The following is a 24,839-nucleotide window of genomic DNA, read 5'->3' as shown; positions in this document are numbered from 1 at the left end:
GCACATGTTAAGTAAACCATCAAACCCGTTGTTACTGCTGTCGCTTCTATGTCACCCGGATCATTGGTCTGATTAGTTGAAGGACTTTCCAATTGCGTACAGAGTCATTTGAACTATGCCCGTTGGTCATGCCTCTTGTGCAGAGAAAATACAGCAGACTCCCCAGACCAAGGCTCAATCTCAAATCTATTGAGCTTGGATCTGGTTTGATGATAGCCAAACTAATTATACACATCCAAAAGTCAAGTATAGCTTAAACAAGAAAAGACTCTAATCGAGGCTTCACAAAACAAATTCAGGTGAAGGAAAACGCAACATGTTAGCAAGGTAAAAATCAAATAATTCTTTTCTGGAGCAAAAGGAACATAAGTTGAATTAATTTATTCAGCATTATTAAATATCTGACACTGATTTGTGAGCATACTAGTGAGGATAAAGTCCTTACAATCTTTATTTGACCCTCCGTTGCCAACAAAGCCAATGTGGAAACCTTGGTAAGTCCTGTTGAATAGAATATTGAGAGTAAAAAGAACAAATTCGAAAGGCTTGAAAACATGTTTTGGAAGTGATGTAAGTACAGTATATACTAATATCATAAATGAAGTCACAAAAAGACACAAAGGGGCCAAGTTCTGTGTGAACTAGCTAGACTATCTTTCCAATCTGAGTTTTCTGTTGCATAACTAAAACAACTTTAAAACAAACACGTTCCACCAAAACAAGTTCCTTCTGAGACTATTTTGCAGCGGCCCATGACTTTGCTCCAGTGCTTAGCACCGCCTATGACAATTGTGATTGGTTTAAAAACATGCAAAGAAACCAAAGCACATTTTCCTTCCAGCCCCGAATGCTAAGTGGAGTAGCCACACTCTCTGGCAAAGCGAGACTATGGCAGTGGCACTCACAGCATTGGTTTTCATCTTTTAAATTGACATTAAACTGATCATCTGAAGCAGACTCTGTGTCGGGTCAGCTTTTTAATTTTCTTATTATACTAGTAAGTTGACTGAAGATGATCAGGACTAGTGTTTGGAGAGTATAAGTTAAGGCAATGATGAAGAAAATGTGAGCAATACAAACATCCCAAAAGTTCAGTGAGCACTTGTGGTCATAAGTGGATGTGCAGGGTACTGTATAAAAAGACTTATTCTACAGTCTCAAACCTCAAGTCTTTATACAAATAAGGCAAACATGTCCTGTTTCCGATGACAGAAATGGTGTCTTAGCCTACATTAGCTTGCATTGGAGATTTTGTAAATGGTAGTTGTTGGATAGGACCTTCTATACCAGTGGGTGTATAAAGGAGCCAAGCAATTCTTTAATTTGTAGAAAAAACTAAAAGGTATAAAAAGTAAGAAAGAGGTCAGTGCTGTAAATTGTGGTTGTGTATTTGAAATAAATGTCATAATATAAAATCAGAAGCAAAGGTGGTTCAATTGGTTTCTGAGTTTATCCCTGAGACACTTTGGGCACAATGCAGTTACCACCACAGTGAGCCCTGCAAACATTTTTGTGTTGTATATGTGTAGTACGTTTACAGTTAAACTGTACTGACACTTGAATATCAAACTCTTAATAATCTGGTTGCTGAATAATTCCTTCTTTCCAAAAACAACAAACAAACATGAAAAAACATCAACACATTTTACATGTAGTAAACCTGCAGTTTAAAGGATCCCACAGTGGCAAAAGCATATCTGGATTGCCTGAAGTGATTCAACCATCTGTGGGAGTTGGATGGAGTGTGTTGGATGAAGTCCTTTGCGGCTTTTTGTTTTTTGCTTCATCAGTCGATCTCTGGCATGCACCTAAACCATTTGCCCATTTGGCCTTGCTTCTTGATTTCTCTTTCATCAGCGCTTGAGTCCAGTAGGTCCATGTGGTGACCGTACTCACTGATGGCGTCTTCAACGCGAGTGATGTACAGCCAGCTGACTATCACACCGAAGAACTGGAGACAAAATGAGAGAGAGAAGCTATGTATAGGAAAGGAGGTCACCATGGGAGCTTCACACAAGTCTCCTCGTTTTCCTCACTTGCATCTTTTCTTTGTGTCTTAATCCCTCCCATGTAAAACATGAGAAAGAGACAAAGGAGAAGAATTGCTTTTAGAGGAATTAGATGTCAGCAATGTCAGTTAGTGACCACAAAGGCAGAGCTCATCACGCGTCTGTCAGCAGGTGTTTTACTGCTAAAGGACAAAAGACTTGGGTTCTCCCCGACTATAATATTATCCATTAATGAAAGACCAAATTTGGAAAGAAAAATCTTGGATGATTTATGAAAGCTTTTTTTTACGCTTAAATAATCAGACCTACCAATAACACAGACCCAACAAAATACTGAACTATAAGGTGAATCGGAACTCAAGTAAAATCTAAAAGTGTTGGGGATGTTGAACCTGAGTTGAATTTTTATTTTGGTTTGAATCAAACACCAACAGACCAGTGGTGTGGTCTACGTGTTACGCAAAAATAGATGCAGTATACCCACTAAGAAAGCTCCAGGATTTCCATATACCCACTTAAAATGCCCAATGACATGCAACAACATACTTTCCATTATATTTCTGCTATATTTTGAAATGCCATCTGTGTTTTTCTTTTTCACAATAAAAGGTATTTCCACCGTAAATTAGTGGGGGAGGACCCTCCCCACTTTGGTATGCCCCCCTAACCCAAAGAGGCAGAGTCTGGCATGCGCGCGCGCGCACACACACACACACACACACACACACACACACACACACACACACACACACACACACACACACACACACACACACACACACACACACACACACACACACACACACACACACACACACACACACACACACACACACACACGTTACTTCCAAAATGTAATATTATAGATTACTAGTTACTGCCATTTTTGAGTGAAAAACATCTCAAGGGTTTGCTTTATTTTGAATCACTGCACTAATATTTAGTTGTACAACCAATATTTCTGAGAACTGTCACACCAAAAATAATCGATGGGATTGAAGTCGGGGGATTGGGCTGGCCACTCCACAACATCAACCTTGTTCATTGGGAACCAAGACTTTGCTCACTTACGCGTGTGTTTTCGTCCACTGTCTTGTTGAAAGACCCATTTTAAAAGGCATTTCCTCTTCACCTTAAAGCAACATGACCTCTTCAAGTATTGTGATGTAACACAATGAAACTGATCTAGGATCCTTGGTGTGCGATAAATAGGCCCAAAACCCCAGTGTTAGAAACATCACCTAACATGATGGGAGTATGGGAGTGAGTGTGTGTGTGTGTGTGTGTGTGTGCGTGTGTGTGTACCTGAGGTAGAAGGATCCCTAATAGCAGTCCAGCCATAATCTTATAGTTGTCCATCAGCCAGATGAAGAAAGCATCAGTGCAGCCTCTGATATGGATGGCGTCAATCAAGTCCAAACGCTGCGTACAGAAACAGCTCGTTACTGTAGCATAAGTTTTCAGTTAGAGTGGTTACAGTCAAGGAATTGGTTACTTAGTTATTTTACTAGTTTAGTGAATTATCTAACACCAGTAGCATATCATTCAGAGCCGTTTTAGCTCCGTGAAAGCTTGTACACGTATTTGCAGCTAATCAGTGTCGCCTGCACCGATTCAGGTCATTTTTTTTTTTCAATCAAAAGTAAAAAACATAAAAATTGTCCAGAATTCTCCTTTAAAATATAATAGTTTGGTTGTTATTCTCATCTGGCAATTAAAAATGCACTTAATATTTACAGCTGACATTATAGGAGGGGAGCGGGAACTGAATGAGAAATCAGTCTTTTCTTGATTCAGTCATGTCAGACAATGAGGCCTTACCGTTTTTTTCAACACCTTGTACCCACACATAGTGTTTGCCAATTCATTAGGCTGGAGGAGAGAAAGCAGAGTGAAGATATAATGTTAAGAGGTAGAATAGTATGTGGCAGAAGCCTGTGAACAGCTTTCAGCCTCTAAAGGAATCAATAGCAGACAGAAGAGGCATGGTTAACATGGCGAAAACGTCAAATGCACTGCAAGGGAAAGCATACAATGACACACATAACTGCCTCTCCCCATGCACACACACAGATGACAGTCCTGAACCACAAGACTGCTGAAGAAACCAAAGAAACGCGTGTGTGTGAGTGACATTGACCACAATACTGTTGACTGTTGATAGCTCAGCTGTAATGTGTGCCTTATGACTTTGAGTTTGTGGTTTTCCCATATTGAAAATATTTAAATGTATTCATAAATTCAAATTAGATGACACAAACTGCCAACCTCCTGTGGCCATCTTGCAGAGGAAGAGGAGAAGGGAGTAAAAGCAGGAATGGTCCCTATTTAAAGTCATTGTACATATTTTATTGGCTTTATTAATCAAATTTGTTTTAGAATTTGTAATACATTACAAGAGTATTATGAGTAACTCCCAATTCCACATTGTCACCATTTTTGACTGACACGTCAAAGGTGACTTCACTGACAAGTGACTGAATGTACTATAGTGTTCTATGATATATCATAATGTAACTAAAATGGCAAAATCTGGAATCAGTGTCCAGTTTTGAGTTTGACTTCAGGCGCTGTTCTCTCCTTCATACATTTCAAGGTGGAAAAAAACTTGCAACTCTTACGCCTGAGAAAAAACACAATGCTTGATAAAGTGGAGTTAGTGGTTGCTTTGTGTTAACTTGAACTTACCGGCCTGCCATTACAACAACAATTTATATAATATTTATAATATTATAAAGTAGAAAACAGCATTGATGTGAACCTAAATATGGATATCATATATGATCTAAATATGGATGAAATTACATGAGCCGTTAAGATTGGTTACACAATCGATGGACAAGAAAGACACTTTTATCTATCTTACATTTGCAAGAACATTTTAAAGTGCAGGGAAATGGCAAAATTACTTGCAATTCCATAATTTCCAGCTTAATATTGTACTTTGTTATATATTATAATGTATTCCTATAGATTTTCAAGAAAGACGTTCTGTCTCTGGCTGTTATGGGAACTTGGAGCTACAAACTTCCAAGACCGTAGTATTATAAATAAATCTCTAAATATTTTGTTTGTTAGCCAAGAAGAGCTTGTTACAAAAGGTAATAGTCACCTATCATGTGTTGTCTCTTGCACACGTAGTGGTTTTATATGTACGTCAAATTAAATTTACTCATTTATAATCCATCTGTGAACCACAATATCTCTATTATGAGAACAATATAATTACATGATGAGATGATAAACCAAAGTAGCAGTGGCTCCTGCTATAGCAGGACATCTTTTAACTGAGAATCAATCAATTATTAGTTCATTATTCTATAACTTGTGCACTGAAAATACTACAGTAACAGTGTCACATTGGTAGACTTTATCTACAGTCAACAGTAGTGAGCTGAGTGAATTTTGTTTGTTCACGTTTCATGTAAACTCCGGGGAGTGTAGTTGTATTAATTAAAAGGAAGCACATTGTTTTGTGTGGGAGGAAATTGCCTGTAAGTGAGTCTGGCTTGGCAAAGGTGTTATCACCATCATAAGGATAATGAGATATATTTTAAATGCAACTCCACATTATTACAGCTATTCCTATAATGACATACAAACTGAACCAAGTGTTCATGGCTTCACAGACACATTATAAAAGAAATAGAGCCAGGAACAATGAAAAAGCTGTAATAGAACAGGTAACAATCCTAGCTGCTGTAATGTAATGCAGTGTTGTAGTAGTGATACTACTTAAAAAGGGAAATAGTTATACCTACCTTAGTAGTAATGCAGCAGGTATAAGGGACACCGCAGGCCAACGGACCAGGGGCAGAGCAGTTGTGGTACATGTTGACTGACCAGTCTGAATACTCTTGACCTCCACAACACTTAAACTGCATGAAAGATGGAGTAGAAGAAACATGTGCCGAAATTGGAAGGAGGAGAAAAGTCAAAAAGACGATTTGGAAGAAGATGAAAGAAAAAATTTAATGAAAATAGGAGATGAATGGAGGAAGGGATGAGGGAAAGATAGAAAGAAATAAACAACTTGATAAACAACAATGAACAACATGTTTATGCTGTGCTGGCATAATGGCAGTAACATTTTAGGATGAAATGAGCTATAACTAACAATTTGCTTATAATTATGAATCTGTTTTATGTTGGTGTCTAGTGTACAAGTGGTGGTAGGGCTGGACGATATGATTAAAATCAATAATATGATAACATAATATAGTACAATATTATAATCTCTGAAACAAATACATGTGGCAAATCAATCCTAAACTAACATGACAAGTGATTGAAATCCTAATTTGGAAAACAGAAACAAAAATACATCCAAAGTACAGTTTTACAAATTACACAACTGGACAGAGACAGCTGTCAATCAGTGAGGCCAGAGTCAGGAAGAGGGCAGCTAAGATTGCTGCTGATCAGTCCCACTCAGCAAGTGACATTTTTAGGCTGCTTCCCTTCGGGGAGAAGACACAGTGCGATGAGGACAAGGACCTCACGCCACCTCAAGAGCTTTTTCCAAGAGCCATTTCCCTCCTAAATATCTGATCCACTGCCCCCTCCCCACACTATTTTATCTTTGGACTATTTTATGTATTTAATTGTTTTAAGGATGCTTCATGCAGCTATACACATATACTGTTTGTTTGTTGAGCTTCTGTGTTACGGATTGCCATGTCAAATTCCTGTGTCTGCAGATGCATTTGGCAAATAATTTGATTCTGATGCAAATCAACAAATTAAGATCATTGCAATTCAATGGAGCTAAAGCTCCATTTGTCCTTTCACTCACATCAGAAATGAATTATTATTACTTTTTTTTTTTTTTAATCATATTTGCATACATTTTTCAACCGAAAGGCCTCTCTTCTAATATCCTACAATCTCAGCCAGTGTCTGAAAGCGGCAGCCTCGCAGACTGAAGTGCTTGCCCCTTATACAATAACACTTTTAAAACAAATTTGTACTTGCCCAAAATAGTGTGACACCAGCAAAGTGTTTTTTATTGCCCTCTATTTCAGCCATTACTGACAAATATTATTACTTCACAGGAAAAAAGAACCAGCTTTGATAAGCTATCTAAAGGACGATTATAACTGGTTTTGGCCGAGAGCTGTTGGGTCACATTGACTAAACCTTCAAACAACTTTTGTTATCAGAGTTTAACTTAGTGTTGCATGGTTTGAATGCTGTTCAGGTGACCACCCTGCAGAATGTAAATGTTCATTAAATAACCATTAAAATATACGCAAAAAACTTTTTTTCATAGCAGCAGAAGCACAGGTGTAACAAATAGCATTAATAGATACAGCTGTTATTAAGGTTATAAGTTATACTTGGGTTTGACAGGTCAAAATGTGTGAAAAGACTATTCATAGAATATATATGACAACCATCACAGACCAAGTGGTTTGAATATTTTAATTTAAAAAAATCCACTGCTCCAATTGATGGCACTCAAAATAAAGTACAATCCTGTTATGTGCCGATTCAGTTTCTATTAGATTTATATTTCCACTACGGAGACAAGGGCTCCACAGCTGCCTTGGAGAGTAAACACTGTCAGAAAAACCCCAAAGCCGCACTATAAGCTCTGCTTTGTAGTCATTTACTGAGACAGATATTTTATTGGGAGGCAGAAGGTGAGTCAGGAAGAAAGTAAGAGAGAAAGAGAGAGAGCAAATAGGACAAAGGGTCAAAAAGAAAGAGAGGACGAGACGCATAAATGAATAAGTAAAAAGCTGCTCTCTGCCAGGCCCTGTGATTAGTATGCTGACATGATGCCAGTGGGCCACGGAGTTACTCCCTTTCTCGTTGGCATGACTCCACAGAGCGCCGTTTATCCAGCACCGGGTCAGGTGCGAAACGGGGGTTACAGGAAGGCAAAGCAATTATGATCTGATTATAATGTCAGCAAGTGTTGATTATAAGTCCGGCAATATTACAATTCACACACACAGAGTTATGGGTTTATTGCAGTAGGAGCCACTGTACAGCATGATTCAATCCTAGAGTCCTGCAGTAAATCCTATCTTTGAGAAGATTTATGTCGACTTCAATCCAGTGGCCTTTGTATCCTCACGGGAGAAACGTGAAGGACCAATCTCTCAAAACACATCAACACCAATGAGACTGTAGGAGATGAGGGAAGAGACTGAAGAGACTGTCCATGTCACTTTCAGATTTATGACTAGATTACACAACAATTTGTTCACTAAAAGTATATTAAAATATAACACTAATCAAATGTCATGCTTTTTCCTTCATCTTTGTCTGTGTCTGTCTGGCTCTGCTGGGGTCACAGATTACAATTTTCTCTTATTTTCTTTCATTTTTCCCTGTGGTTTCCTATTGTCTTTTTACTGTTGATTTCTTCAGAGAGGACTGGGACAGTCCACAGAGTCAGTTGTGTCTCTGAGTATGAAGGAGTGACTGATTTTGTTGCCAACTGCCTAACTGACTGACAACCGGCTGTTCACTGGCAGACTGGCAGAGTGACTAACTTAGTGGCTAATTGGCCAGCTGACTGCTTAAAGTGTTGGTTTTAAGACAGAAGGTCACCCATCATGTGTTCCCTGCCTTCATTATTACATGGAGACGCTCTGTCTCAACATCATTGCATGATTCAAGGTTACCATAAAAAAAGCAATCATCATTTACTGCCATTCTACATCAAACTCTTTTATATTGGTAAGAAACACTGGGCTTGCACTGGACTGAGAGCTGCATACCGGAACCTCAACTCCGTCTTTCCGAGTTGCTGATTTCTGTAGCTGAATCTCTCTGTAGTTATGTTGGGAGCTTTTTTCCTTTAAAACCCACTCAGGCCAAAAGAAACCCCAAAACAAAAAGCTTACTGAAGTTATCTAATCTATCTTAAAGCGTAAATCTTACCAGAATGCCACCTAGGGTTTTTTGTGAATGTACCCGAGCCACTTTTAAGATTTACCGTTTTTTTGTTTTCGGTGAAATGGCCTTTGAACGGAAGCGCTAGGGGCACAAATATCAAAATCACTATTTTTAAAAAACAAAGAAGGCTCTACACAACATGAAACGTAACAGGGAGGGGAGTTAAGATGGAAAGCTCCTAAAGCTTAGTTCCATATAAATGCATGGATAATTTGTTGTTTTGTCGTTAGTGAAAAATAATATTGACCTTGTAGTTGAAAAGGAGCCTCACTGGCGAGGTCAGTGACTCGAGTCGGTTTGGTGTGTTCCGTGTCGTGGTCTGGAGGGGCTGTCGGCGTGACTAGAGCCTTTCAAAATCGGACAAAAATCTTTTTAATTGACCTTTGTCGACCTGAAATGAAGACGGATTCAGCAACTGCATGGACTATTTCTCGCTTAAAATGTTGATGAAAATGTTTTGTTGTTGTAACATGTTTCGGTGAAGTATTTTAGTACAATATGAGATCAAATTCTGCTGCATAACAAGCGGCCATGCCAGTCTTTGAATTTCCGGAGAAACCAGACCCATGTGACGCATTTGTCCAATCAGCTGCCGGTTTTCATTTTTGGGGGCCAATACACATAAGCGCCGCCTGCTGTTATGGAGACATATCATGTCTTGTCACTTTGGTGTGTTCCAAGGCACTTTTTTGACCAACTCAGGGAGAATGATCAGTCCAACTGACTTTTCTGCCGAGGGTCGGCCGTGTGGTTGGTGTGTCAGGAGCTTTAAAAGTGGCGCTTCCGTTCTTATTATGCACTTAAACTAAAGTTTGACTTGGGTACATTCACAAAAAGACCTTAAGCTGCATTTTGGCGAGAGTTACATTTTAAATGGAAAAGGTAGATTTTAGACAATTCTGACCTTTTTTTTAAACTAGTAAACCACTAAAAATCGTGTCAGAGACAGGCTCAAACTAGACAGTGCATGCCCAGCTTAACAGTCTAGGTTGTTTCAACACATAACTTGTTCACAGATTTGATGAACGCCAAAAATTGTATTTGTTGTTTGATTTTGACAATTGTTGATTATCAGTTTCAGCTTGCATCCTTTTCTTGTTGGTGGCAACCAAGGCATTCAAGTTATGTTATGGCCTGCAGTCCCCAACCGACACACAACAAAGGGATTTTTTCCCATCATTTAGTCACAACCAAGAGAAGATGTGTCACCATTTACTCAAAATAAACACACAACCATGGCCACATTCAAGCCATTGTCCTCACAACTGTAGATAAATCCACAAAGCCCATTTACATTTGGAAACAGCCTCAATCCCTGCTAAGGTTTTCTGATTGTTTCTTTGTCCAAGTCCTCCAAAAACACACTTAAATCTCTTGACCTAGGACACTTGAGCCGAAAAATATACTTTGGAAGAAGCTTTATGCCACTGCTACTAAATAGCTTTCTTCCATTACTGAGGCACTGTTTGTTGTTATCAGAGCAAGCAGATCAGAGAGCCAGCGAGTTAAGATCTTAAAAAAAATAAAAATAAATCCATCACAGGATAAACATTAAAAAAACTGCGGCCAAGGCAAGCTGGCATTCTTTTGTTTATAGTGATAATGAAGTGGAAATGATAATACAAAGTTTGCCAAAGCTGATGGTAATGTCGACTGGAAAGCATGGAAAAATAAATATTGCAAAGTGATTTTTGGATTTACCGGTAAATTTGTCAAAAACGGCTCATGAGTGTTTTGTTTTTTTTATCCCTCCAGCAAGAACAACTATTGCTGGCAGCACCAATCGACACAGATGGCACAGTCTCTCTAAACTAAGGATCATTTTGTTGGCATTTCAATGATTGAAATATCATTCAATCTACTACAGTCTTCAATCAACTAGTACTGGTGCTGGTCACTCTGCACAATCCTACATAGAATGTAGCCTGCAGACTGACAGATCGTTGTTTATTTCTCTTCTGTTAAGTAGTGGTTTGGTGCAGCCTGCTTCTTCCTTTTAATGTGTGATCAGTCTGCTGGCACCAGACACTGCATTACCTTGCGCTCAATAAAAAGCTGATAATTAGATCTTAAGCTTCAGGCTGTGTGTGCGGCAGCATGATGCATTCTGGGAGCAGGTGCAGTGTGATGGCTCTGCACAGTTCTCTGATTATTCTGGACACAACTTGCTGTGATCAACCAAGTCACTTCAAATCCTGACTCGATCCATGGAAAGCTGAACAAGTGTGTTGTGTGTGTACTGCATTGCAGTATGAATTCTTCGAAAAGCTCATAGGGACCTTTCAATCCAGTCATGTGTTCAACTGGAAGGTTCAAATGGCAGAAAACAAAAAGTGACATACTGTGAGCTTACCTTCTTCTGTACAAAGTCCATGATATTTTTGAAGTCTAGGTCATCATAGTAGTTCACTATGCCTTTTTTGATGTTCTTGTTCACTAACACCAATGTCTGTAAGGGAGAGAAAACAGAAAAAGTTGAAACACGTTGTGTGTGTTAATGGGATAAAGGATGTCTTGTTACCACATGTATGTTTTTTCCACAACACAGCTGATCTACAATCAGTGTGTTAGACATTTAGCTCTGTGGAGGAAATGCTCAGATTCGTCAAGGTGACAAGTCCACTGAACTGGAATGTTAAAATGTGACAGTTTGAAAGCTCACATCTGTCAGTCACAATCTGGTACAGCAGGGTCTCATAAGGTTAATGCATTAGTCTGTCCGGAAACTAGAATAAATAGTTGCAAATTGGAAATCCACTAAGTACGTTCATGGAGAGCCTTTCATTTAGGGAACCAATTATTTTTTTCCACTAATTCACTCAACTATTTGCTCGGGATACATTAGTCTTATTTATACTTCATTAGAGTTGGGGGCAACGAATAATTGGGATTTTTACCCCATTCAGGCCTGTCAATGTTCTGTCATTTCTCTATTTTAACCACAGTTAATAAAGATTCGAATTGGATCCTCTCATGAGAGTCACAGGAATTAAAAAGGGATTGAGCCTTTAATTATATTTCTTTTCTTCCTCGAACAAATCAGGTCTTTGCAGTGAATCTGTAGGGGAGGACCGTCGCATTTAAACCACATTATAATGAGCAGATTCATAGACATGGAGTCTACTGAAGCGTTTTCCTTTGAGACAGAAAACACTGGACCATTATTAAAGAACCCACTATAGGCTCACTAATTATAAAATGCACTGCCATATCTTTTTCATCTCAATGTAAATGAGACAACAGAAAAATAAAAGATGTGACACTGAATAGATACATAGAACATAGAAGCTCAGTTTTATTGTATTTTCCATTAACACACTGAAATCATTATTTTGATAATTAAGATTCTCTTTTGAATAACAGGCATTTCACACTGAAAAGCACCACACAATATTAGTGAAAAAAGTTATTCTAAGACAGGCCATTATTATGTTTAAATGTAAAAGTCATGTAAATGAGATTGAACGCATACGAGGAAAAGAGACAGACAGACTCAAGCTTTTCCCCCAAAGAGACAAAATAAGATATTCATAAATGACGGTTTTCATGACTGGCATCTCAGAAGTTATAATCAGACCCATTAGGTGCTTTAATAATGGCTCATTGTCACATTAGCACAATCTCATTTATCAAAGTGGGATTTTGCACACTTTTCTGCACTAATTCCAGCTACACAGCAGGCACATATCTGATAAGAAAGTTTAGCAGCAACCATGATGATGAAGGGAACAGTGTCTCTCCTATTTGTTTGGATGCAAATTTAAAGCAGTTATCTTTGTTAGGATAATGAAAAGAAATAATTACCTGATCTCAGTCCTATAGAGAGTCTACTAAAGGTCAGCCTATTATAGGCACAGTTAGTAATTATCATGTGCTTACCAACTTTGATTAATGTTTATAGCAGCTGATGATGATTAACATATACTGAAAGGATAATTTGAGAATTTTGGTCAAAACATTTAAAGTGTATGACAGGAGTCCATAACACTGTTTGCTTTGTATAAAAGTAAAATTACTACATCCCTTACCCCATTAAAAAAATAGGTAATTATTTGGGGTCTCAAGGTCACGTTAAAGTCTTTTTTTTCCCAAATGTTCATAATCGCACCGTGAGAAAGCTTCTCGTACAGTCACCACTGCATAAAAAAACCCAATCATTTTGTGTTCAAAATTCTGTTTTTAAATTAGATCAAAAACTGAAGACAGAAATAATAATAGTTAAAACAATAGGAGAAACAAAAAAGATTCTTGAAAAGGTTTAGGAGAGAGATATTTGACGTGAGTGGGAAGAAAGATACAGAAACACAAATGCAGGTCAGAAAAACAGAATGTTTCATCTGCATAATGATATCATTCAAATGATAATTCCATCTTCTATTTGAACAGATCAATTCTGATTATACTGTTGGTTCATAATTTGTCTAAAATATGCCATTTGGTGCCAGGCAGTTTGGAGAAAAACTGAATTATGACATATATTTACTTTCACTTACTCCATCCCATGAAATCATGCTGTTTTCCACTAAGTGTAACGTAATGTAGGTGGTCATGGTTTATTTATTCATACTACCTTGTGCAGTTAAAAAAGACATGCAGGGCTGAGAGAGCAGAGCTGAGACCAACCAAGAACCAAACTAAACAATTCATTTTTCTTTGTTTGTAATATTTCCTCACATTAAATAGTATGTCAACATCATGGTAATGGTGCATAAGGCTTTGGTTGTTAAGTGTGTGTTTCTAACAGTCAGGTTATTGCACAACACCTTGGGCAGCTCACCTTATTGTGAAACATCAGCGCCACTATTCCTCCCAGCAGCTCCAGGATCAGACACACAGTCAGGCTGTACATGAACTTTGACCGAACACACAACAGAGAAGAAGAGCCATTATACAATTACACATTATTCACTTCAAATTTCAATATTTAGCTTTCAAATATATTAATATTATAAATAAATAAATATAAAAAATCTGGGTTTCTGCCACTGCCTCAAAACTATATCTCTTAACAGTTTGGATGCATGCCATGTTTTTACATAGAAGCAAAGTTAGCTTGTGGTAAGAGTTAAGTCCTTCCACTGCTGGCTTTTCTCAATAGAACCGCGACAAGGCAACACCTCAGGCACCAATGTCTGCAGTCTACATTTCTAAATACTGTATACTGCATTCTATATGACGTCTTGTGTCACAAATTTTTAAATGCTCCTAATTCTGCTGTGTTCTTAATTTTAAGGTCATAACATGTCACTTGTTTTTCTGCAGCCCACAACAACTGTAGTCATTATGTTCCTGTATTTGCAGAACTGTCCATCTTCATGTCATCATCTGAAGAACTGAGCGTTAATGCCAAGTCCTTCTGAGACACAACAGACAAGCCCTGTGATATATGTATGTGTGTTTATCTTTTTCCACAGGTGTTTTAAATTAAGTTAAATATTACCAATGCTTTATGGATAAGAAAATTAACAGCATTGTTCTGAAAGTGTGTCATTCGAAAAACTAAAACAAAGAAGAAATACAACATTTACAGACATATTCTAAGCATTCCAGCAGCCACTTTGTTGTTTTAAAAAAGATACATTACATAGCTCTCAGCACACCACTCACCACTTTCAGTAGGGTGAGATTATCCCTCAGAGATCCCAAGACTCCAATGAGCGAAACCACAAACATAAGGATTCCCAGAATTATCAAGATGACAGCTGGGGCCAAAAACACTCCATCCAGTGTCTTGAAGCGTTGTCTCTCCACCTCAGCATAGATACCAATGGCCAGGATAAAGCCGCCTATCAACTGGAAACAATGTAGAAGGATGGGTAAATCATCTTGCTTGAACTTGATGGGAAACAAGCAGGTGTCTGAATTCCTACAATTTCAGCAGCTTTAAAATATGACTAAAAAAAAAGAAAAGCCGAAGCTTCATGATTTCCTCAATTAGATGTCACGTTCACAGCCACCACTCAGTTGGGGAAATGAAAGGTTAAGTGTAAAGGAATCATCAGCATGGGAGCGTAATGGGGTCATCAGGTTTTTAACATCTATCAAATGTACAAATGTGATCAAAAAGATGTCAACACTGATGTTTATACTATTTTGTTTGTAGATTCCCATTCAAACTACTCATGTTTTTAGCCATGTGGTTGTAAGATTGGCAATGATGCCAGTTGGTCCATCACCTCGATTTAGAGTCTGAACTGAGGGGGTGGATTTACTGAGTGTCATTCCCAATGTTTGGGACATTTCAGTCTTAACTTCAGACTGAAATATTGTAAACATTATTAGATAGACTGCCATGAAATTGTATACAGACATTCAAAATAAATAAACTAGTGACTAGTGATCAGCTGTACTTTGAGTTTTGCGCTAATAAGCAAATGTTAGCCAACACATTGAACTAAGCTTGTGAGCATGATAAACATTCCATCTGCTTAGCATCAGCATTTTAGCATTGTCATTGTGAGCATGTTAGTGTGCTGACTTAAGCATTTAGCTTCTGTGCCCAAATGCAGCCTCACAGAGTGGCTAGCTTGACTGTAGACTCTTGGTTAATATCAGTGGACCAAGTCTAACTATCAAAAAGTGACCTTCCTAAGCATTGGCCTGTCCGTAGGACTCTCTAGTCTCGAGAGTATAAAACTTCTGCTTATGACACCATACAGCCTGATAAGATTGTAATTATTATCTTCCTTTTTTTCACCAGACCGGAGTGGACTGCGGTAACAGATGATTCAGTGTTGTTTAAAAGCACTGTAGTTTGCAATACAATGAAGTTACTGGGAACAATCAGTGCCACTTGTCTGGGTACACTACCTTCAAACAATCTTTGTGATTTTAATCTTTTCGTTTCGGATTTCATCGTATCCATCCATTTATTAAAAGAGAATTATGTTAATCATGGTTTCCTATCATCAACAGTTCAGAAACTTCACAGGGTCTCCGTATGAACAGGATGGAACATCATCATCATCATCATCATTATCAAAACACTATCAGTTGTCAATAATCACTTTAGCAATATCCCAACAGGTAGTTACTGCCTTTTCTTCTGTGCTCAAATGGAATAGCAATTTCTTTTTTCAACAAAACTAGAAATAATAATATAGAGGTTTTGAGAAAAGGTCAAACAAACTTCAATTAAATGGGGATACATATAATTTGAAAAACTAAGAGGAATGTTTTGAAAACTGAGATATTACACAATCTATAATGATGGTGTCATGATGATGTTTAAATAGCAGTGCACCGCGATCAACTGCCTAATTTGGTTTTATTCAAGAGACATAAAAGTAGTCTCAACAAGTACTGTATAGCTGCTAATGGATGTTAATTGCAGGCTTTACTATCAAACATATGTAAACAGGTCAGCCACAAGTGACTGAACATTAAGGTCTAACTTTGATAAGAGTGCTGGTTTGTTTTAATAAGCCTTGGCTGCATGGTGAGATATTCAGTTTGAGCCCGCAACCAAAAACTTAAAAAAACGGAGACCATCTAAACCACAACCGAGCAGCAACATACCACTCTTTACTAGCTGAAGGATATATCACATCAGCGCTCATTTACATAGAAATTAAAATAGTTAATTTGATCCTTCCTCAAAAGGTCAGTTTAATTATATTATAGTAAATCATTTCATTTCATTTAAGGACCACCATCTGGCAAATGAAATAGTTTCACATTGACATTCATACAGACCAGAGCTCACTGCACAATGACGGAGAAACAACTGATTAAAACAAAAGCGTGATTCTTCTCTCATAATTTGCAAACTATCCAGTCCAATGTATTGTGCTTTCCTTTCCCCCTCTTAGTGTCACATTAACATACATCAAAGCTGCATCTGCACTCTGCATTGAATTAACACCTGGAAGCAACTAATTATGCAATCTGTGACAGCAACTGTCACTAGGGTGAAGAAAAAGGGTCCATTCACCCAAATTACAAAGAAAACAAAAACTTATGTCCCCTTGAAAATTTGGCTGCCAACCAAAAACAATAGGTGTTCTTAATGTGTGGTGCTCAATGCCCCAGTTACTCAGGATAATCAAAACACCCTAAAGTGAACAGTTTTTATTAGAATAACTTTTACTAAAGACAGAATGAATAGCCTGAAAGAGCTTTGTTGACTCATTTCAATAACTGATAAAACACTACATCCATCAGCATCACAGCAGTTAACGGTGACACGCAGTCTGCTGAAATGCATGGACAAATTGTTTATGAATTATAAACAGGCCTTGAACTAATACACTCTAGTCTCTTGATATGTTGCTTTATTGTGCATGGTTGAAGATGACTGTGCTACTATTCCTATTCTTGATTGAGGGCAAAAAGATAAATTCTGGTGAAGGAGATTGCAGCAGCTCTTTCTTCTCCCTGTTCATGTATACTGTGAATTGAAGTAGCAAATGAACACAACCAATACATGACAACAAAGTTAAATGACCAAGCGTGTCCCTGAAATGAGCTCCAGGCGAATCTAAAATTAAAAAGGCCATTTAGACTGATTCAATTTCAGCCAAATGGCACAAGAGCAAAGGATGGACTGTAATGTGATTAGGTAGCTGAAGCAGTATCTGGCCAAAAACCAATGGCATGTAATGACTTCAATGTTTTTTTTATTCATGTATCCAGGGAGGGTCAGGAGAGTCTAAAAATAACAACATTTACCTTTCAGGTTATGTACAATGAAACATCTATATATACACATGGAAGCTGCTAAACACAATATACTAACGCACATGAAACGATGGAAAAGACACTTGCTATAAACAAAAACTTTATGCAAGGAATTGATGAGATCAAATAGGCTCTACCCAGGCACCACCCCGCTCTATGGTGTTTTTTTTTGCCTCCAACGTAGTCTTCCAGGCAGCTAACCCTAACCTTAAATATAACCATTGCTGCGCTGCCTGGAAGGAGATGTTGGGGGGGAAAAAACACCTAACACTCACCACCCCTCTCCTCAACCAAACAGAGTATTTCCAGTAAGTAAGAATGTGTATGACATGGAGAATCTCTTGTTGTATGCTACATGTCTATAAGGGATTTAATGTGTGGAAATTGTTAGACAATGGCAGTTATGGCATTAGTGGTCAGATTGGTTGTAAACAAGCAGACAGTTTTGCAGGCATATGATTATCTAAACCAGTTTATTTGAAGGTAAACCATAATGAGGTTATCAACAAGACTAACTTGTTTTTAGCCAAATGTTGACACAAAGACAATGCTCCTTATGTTTAGCAGGTTCAATGTTTACCATCTTAGTTTAATGTGTCTATATTTGCTAATTAACACAAAACACAAGGAACTATGCAATAGAATAAATCTGAGTTGTCTTTGTATTACAGACCAGCAGTCATTCAAAGGGCAAACTGTTAAAAGGTGGAGTTAACCTTTTTAATTCAGTCTCTGAGGCGCACGCACGCGCACACACACACACACACACACACACACACACACACACACACACACACACACACACACACACACACACACACACACACACACACACACACACACACACACACACACACACACACACACACACACACACACACACACACACACACACACACACACACACACACACACACACACACACACACACACACACACACACACAGACACAGTTTGGTGTACAGCAGTCAAAACATTTCATGCTGACACGTTTGTTGCCAATTGCTGTCTGCCTGCCCATGATTTATCTTCAGTCTTTCCAAAGTAAGATAGACATGTCAGTGAAAAAGAGAGGAAGGAAAGAAAGGGAGTGTTTTTACATTAGTAGTCATCTGTTGAGTACTGAGGGTTGAAGCACTGTTTATATCCACCAATATGTCTTTTCCTTACATGTCTCTGCTTGCTGTCTGTTATGGTATCTCCCTGCTTGCTGGTCGCATGACCACCCTCTACTAACTTTTTCAGTCAAGAGGAGAGAGGGGGGCACTCACTCACAATTTCTTTGTAAAGATGATCATGAGTGAATGAATATTTGATTTGTTTGACATTTGTTCAAGTACAAAAGGAAAGTTCTGTACAGAGTAAACAAATTTTACTTTAAATAGCTGAGATTATATAATAACACGGGCAGTTCTCTGTTTATCAGCATGTACTTAGCTGCAGATCACTTAGTGACAATATCAGGGCATTAGTCTTAGGTTAAGTGGTGTAACCGGTTTCACTCTGCTAAAACAACTTCACAGTGCCATAAGTGTGCTTGACTTATTCCTTTGAGGGCAAACAGTGCAGTGCTAAAACACAGATGAAACTTTGAAACCATGCAAGCTACAAGCTGCAGGCATGGAACAAAAAAATGCGCTTATACAAGGACTCACTGCAGGATTGCGTCCTCAGGGCATTAGTAAGTCTGCTGCTGTCCAACTTCACACAAACTAATCGAAAGAGTAATCAACTTTGATTTGATGATACCTATTGTTTAACAGATTTACAAGATATTCACACTGTAAGGAACATTCAAAAGCCACAATTTTTAGCCACACTATTGGCATGGCTCCATGGATGCAATGTCGATCTGTCTGATGGTCAGTCCTTTACTGGTTTGGTTTGATCCAGACTGAAATAGCTAAACCATAACGGACCTCTCTAAGCATCGACTTGTCTGTGAGACTCTAGAGCTTGAGAGTATAAAACTTCTGCTACTCACACCATATAGCCTAATAAGACACAACTTTGGTGTGAGTTTACACAAAAAAATAATAGAGGGCCTTGTTGATGCATGTACACATGTTAAACCATACAGCAATCTTCTTTTCTTCTTGTTAAGCAGTTAGATTGTACATATTTGTTTATTAGGGCCGTTATATTACCCTATGACGGCGCAAAACAGATAGTTGTTTGTCACTCCAGTGTACATTTTCTAATCCGCTCCAAAAGTGTTATGCTTGATTAGAGACCAGGCCTAAGATAATTTGTAAGTCAATAATGAGTTGTAGTCATAGCGCCACTTACTGGCAACAGGAAGTTGCCACGATTTTGCTGAAATTTACAAGATGTTGTTTAAACCGGCTATAAAGTAACATGATGTAAACATAGTGTGTTTTCTCTATTGCCAGATATTGGACAAAGTAAGTGGTGCAGATTTGAAATATGTAATTTCCAACGCTATGCACTGCACGGGGGGGGGGGGGGGGGGGGGGGGGGGGGGGGGGGATTCATTTTAAACCTTGCGTGCAGTGTCTGATGGTCATGGAAATACATGGCCGCGTCGACTGAGAGCCGCTGGCACCCCCGACGTGCACAGAGTGCAATCAATGCTGGCAGCTTTAATTTATGTAATTACTTTACCGTTATTGTTAATTTATTTTTAACATGTTTATGTATGCACCATCTATCAAGGTAAATTCCTTGTAAGTGTTACTTTGCTATAAATCTTTTTCTGATTTGGATTTATAGGACACCAATGTGTCTTGGACTTTGGACTATTCTTATGACATTTAAAGCTTGTGATTTTTACATGAAGCACACAGGGACATTTTTACTTGACAGAAATATAATGCCGGTAAAGGGTGCTAGAATAAAGAAGACTCAATTTCTAATGATTCCCTCACACACACAACAGTTCAGTTCAGTCCAGTCAATAAGGCACAAAGTCAGAAATTACAGTGCATTTACAGTGCAAATGGTCAAAAGGTCCGCGTCAAACTAGGAAGTCCTAAAATGTGCATGTGTTTTAGTGTATATCAGTATGAGCCATCAAGTGTGCTCCGTCAACCCTTACTCAGTAGATACAATTTAAGAAAGCACATAAACTCATAAAGTAGACTGAGGGGAAATAAACCCACAGTAACAACAAGTTGGGATAAAAGTTGTGTCTTCAAATTTTACATTAATCGTTAAACAATTTATGACAAATTACAGCTTGTAATCATAACTGCTGACAAAATGCTTTTATAGCACTCCAAACCTTGAATCCCATGGAACAATGCTCTGCATGCCAAAATGCACTGCATTATGTCACTAAACTCTCTTATAACAAGATCTCAGAATAACTTTCAGAGGCAGTAGACCTTTGGAATAATCACCTTACATGCTTTGGTTATTGCTTTTTAGTTTGCTTTTGTTTTTGTTTTAGTCTACATACAGTATATAGTAACGCTGGATTAGATTAAGTCATTGTCCTTGGACAACTTATTTTCCACAGTGAGCAGGAAATAACTGCTCTACATTGTTCCTCCAACCTAACTATTTCGCTTGGCTGTTTGCAGCATCAGCAGCTAGTTTACAGCACACTAACATCCTGTCCTGTGGGACACTGAATCAGTGTGAACAACATGTCTTTTTAAAAGAAAAAGAGAGTTTAGTACAAATCTGAAAGCAACACTGTAGAAGCCAATTACACTCTTACAGCTTCCTTTTTAAGTAGTTTGAAAGATCAGTTGATTTATGAGAAAGCAAAGGTCTGAGGTTGGAAACATGCCACTGGAACGTGTATGGGCGACACACGTGTACCACTAAAACATTACCAGAGAGCATGGCCACTGCTGCCAAAAAAGCTGCCTGTTGTATCAGCTTTGGTTGTTTCCATCACTAATTGCAAGACTGGGAACAACATGCAGTCAGTAAAAAATATATTTAAATTACTCCCACACACCTGATTTATGAAATATTATGGCAAAAAACAGTTGGGGCTGATTTTAATAAAAACAGCACTGATTGTAATGCTATGTGTGTGAACATCTGCTACTGTCAACAATTTATTTATTGCAAGTTTTTTTTTTCTCTGCCTCCCCATTCCACTTTCTTTCTCCATGAGTAAATGTCTTGCAGAAGAAAGAACGAAGTGGTTTTCTTTGTACAGTAAGTGTTATGTCATTCTGTCTGCATAAATAAACAATCTATCATGTTGTCTTTGGAGTGGGAGCAGCTGCAGAGTTGGGCTATGTCGCACAAAAACCTTTATTCTTTAAAAAATTCTGACACATTATATGCGTCAGTGATCCTCAGTTTTATTTCAGACCGCAACACAAAACCTCTGCTGTACTTCAGAATTCTCTGGGAATTGTAGCTTGTGTGAACACTACCGTACTGCTTGATCAATAAAAAAGCTAAGCTACTCAGTGATTGAATGACTTGTTTTGTTTTTGCTACCAATAAGCTGTGTGATTCAGAAAACAGCTACCCTGTTGGAAAATAGTTAAACTGGTAATACTACTTTTCAACACTTCTTGCAACACAAGATGGATTTAGCGCCGTGATGGCGTCTGCAAAGGTTGCTAATTTTTGATACTTTTTAACTTGCCAGAAGGTGTCAGAGTGACAACTACTAAGTGATACCAGTTCAACAGGTTGGTATGTATTCAAACCGGCTTAGCCTTAAATAACGGTCCAGACTGATGAAATCGGAAATCTACCCATCTCTATTTCAGATGCAAATTAAAAAATAAAGCCAGACTTTTGGTCACTCAACCTTCATTTAGGCAATATCTACTCTTGCAACTCTTGCTCTTTAAACCAATATCAATGGCCTTGGACAAGGCTAACCGCTGGACGCAGGTACGGTGCCTTTGCAAACTCAGACAGAAACTTGTTTTGGTGGAACATGTGCATGAATTGAAACATTGTCGATATAGACTAAAAGACCTGATCAACCTAAATCAGTTGATGGGTGTCTTTCAACTGCTGTTATTTCATTTTATATTAAAAAAAGAAATTGTTTTCATAAATTTATCAAAACACCATTAAAGGGGCGCTATGCAGTTTTGGAAATTTCTTTGCATTTTGCTCACAGGTTTCTTTATAAAGCTTCCCCTACAGCTTTGGAATACATATTTGGCAGCTCCTATGTTTACTTGTGTTTGACTCCTCGCTCGGTCAGTCTGCCGTTTCCGCTTTCTCTGTTCCTCTGACAATGCTTTCCTAGCTCCCTGCCATCACGATAGTGTGAAAAAGTCCATCGCTACCTTGTTAGCCAGTTCCTGGGTGTATGCGTGCAGTGCAGTGAAGCAATTCCTTACATTGCAAGACCTGATAGCACGCGATACTTCCTGACGCTTTGGCTGGCGGCCCAAAGTTGCAAAGATGTTTTTTTGTCACAGGCGCTAGAGGGAAGCGAGACGACCACCATTCAACTAAAAAAAAGTCATATAATCATTCCAATGACTCCAAAGCTGTTCATTTAGGGTAAGTTAAGCTGAAAAAACTGCATACGTAGTTCCCCTTTAAACTACTGCTGTAGTAGCATACACTATTCTGGAGTACTCAATCACTTTATTTGTCACATGAAATCATATAGAAAATAATATGTTTGCATGTAGGCCTACAGTATTCTCCCACTATGTTCTGAGATTACAGTACAGAACTACCACATGATTTAAGAAGAATCTCACCAGGAGCAAGGAGCCATTCACTTGCTATGCCGTCACCTTTCTATTTTCTTTCCTCCCTTTTCGTCATTACCCAACTTATTTATGTATTTATTCATTGCCTTTGCTCGGAAAAAGCCCGACACTGGCTGACAGATTAAAACACACATACACCATATGCGAGTGTAACTGCACTTAGATTCAATCACAGTTATTGTATTGTTATTTTTGACTAAATATTCAAGACTCATGTGTTAATGTTCCGTTATAAATATCTGAAAACTTTGTTGAATATGCCTGAAATACTAACTTGATTAAATGTTGCACACAATAATAAGTAAGTAAGGTTGGGTACTTGTTGGTACCGGAACAACAGGCTACTAATTACTGGACCTCTGTCATTTAGCTTTCTCACAGTCACTGAATAATTTGTTGCTGATCTGTCATCTAGTGGCCCACAAATGACTCATGTCTGACCACAGTAGGACACAACAAACTGTTCACAGACAGCCTATGATATCCCAGAAAAAAAACCTGATTATACTGTTCCTCTTTCTTTTTTTCTCTTTATCGGCTCTCTCGTTGGGTTTTCCCAGTACGGATCAGGTAGGTAAGGGCAGGCTAAAGGTGGACAGATGAGGGTGTGGCCACATTACAGCAGACAGACGATCATCGAAGTAGAACATTACTCGACAGCCACCTGTCGCTTAAAAACTGTAGCTCACAAACTGAACGCTGCAATTTGAAAAGGGATTCCAGTCATTTTCTCGCAATAGTCATATTTCTTTCTGTGGACCCCAACTGAAAAACTCACACACTCACACACGCACGCGGACACGCGCGCGCGCAAACACACACACACACACACACCGTGATATCTGTGCAAACACAGCGCGCTCCTCTTTAACAAAACGATAATACTCACCCACCAGATGATGGCATAACTGAACAGGATTAATTTGAGGAAAATGTAGGAGCATTGATGACAGTATCGGATATCGTCGTTGTTGGACATCGTGCCTGACTGTGGACAGTTGACTCCTGCCGCTCCCTGCGCTGTTGACTACAAACTTCCGCATTTGTTATCGTCACCATACCTGGGAGCGCACGCGGAGGGATGTATGGATGAGAGATGGGCGAATGCTGTGAATGATAACGAATGGGGTGTTTTACGCAATTGAAACGTTTTATGTTAAATTAGATTTTCGAATGGTTGATGTGTTAGATGATTTAGCCTTTTTTTCTTCTTCTTTTAACAGTTTTTCAACCGCCGAATCAATTGATGGGAATTATGGGCAAATCGCACTTCCTCCTCTTTTCCTTCATTTAAAAAATTAAAAGTAGACTGCATTTAGGTTACCAGTGGTGTTCGATACTGCAATATTTGGTATTGATCCGAGTAGTACAGGGAAATATCGCCTATACCGATATGATAATACTTTTTAATGATTAAAATGCATGACTTCTCGTGACCTTTAGCCCAAGTGTTTTTGTGATTTTACATTTGGATTAGTCTTTTTATAAATTAAAACACAGGACATAATTTCCATATGCTGTATACATTTTTTGTGTTCCCACTGTATTTTACTCGTTTGCC

At 38.4% G+C, this 24,839-nt stretch overlaps 1 protein-coding gene across 2 annotated transcripts; it reads right to left on the bottom strand.

Annotated features, from left to right (window-relative positions):
• Nucleotides 1-960: 960 nt before the first annotated feature.
• Nucleotides 961-24,445, bottom strand: tspan15 (tetraspanin 15). 2 transcript variants are annotated; one of them, XM_034871640.1, is made up of 8 exons: nt 24,168-24,445; nt 14,529-14,714; nt 13,699-13,773; nt 11,275-11,370; nt 5,771-5,887; nt 3,831-3,881; nt 3,315-3,431; nt 961-1,951 (listed from the first exon to the last, which is right to left on the bottom strand). In XM_034871640.1, exons 1-8 carry the CDS (start codon nt 24,255-24,257, stop codon nt 1,787-1,789), a joined length of 897 nt encoding a protein of 298 aa, XP_034727531.1. In that variant the 5' UTR covers nt 24,258-24,445; the 3' UTR covers nt 961-1,786. The 2 variants fall into 2 exon arrangements, with proteins under 2 accessions (XP_034727531.1, XP_034727523.1); XM_034871632.1 differs by having other exon boundaries at nt 24,172-24,341.
• Nucleotides 24,446-24,839: the final 394 nt, after the last annotated feature.

Source organism: Etheostoma cragini, chromosome 1, assembly GCF_013103735.1.
Source record: "Etheostoma cragini isolate CJK2018 chromosome 1, CSU_Ecrag_1.0, whole genome shotgun sequence".
Classification (NCBI taxonomy): Eukaryota; Metazoa; Chordata; class Actinopteri; order Perciformes; family Percidae; genus Etheostoma; species Etheostoma cragini.
This window is presented reverse-complemented; position numbering and strand designations above follow the sequence as displayed.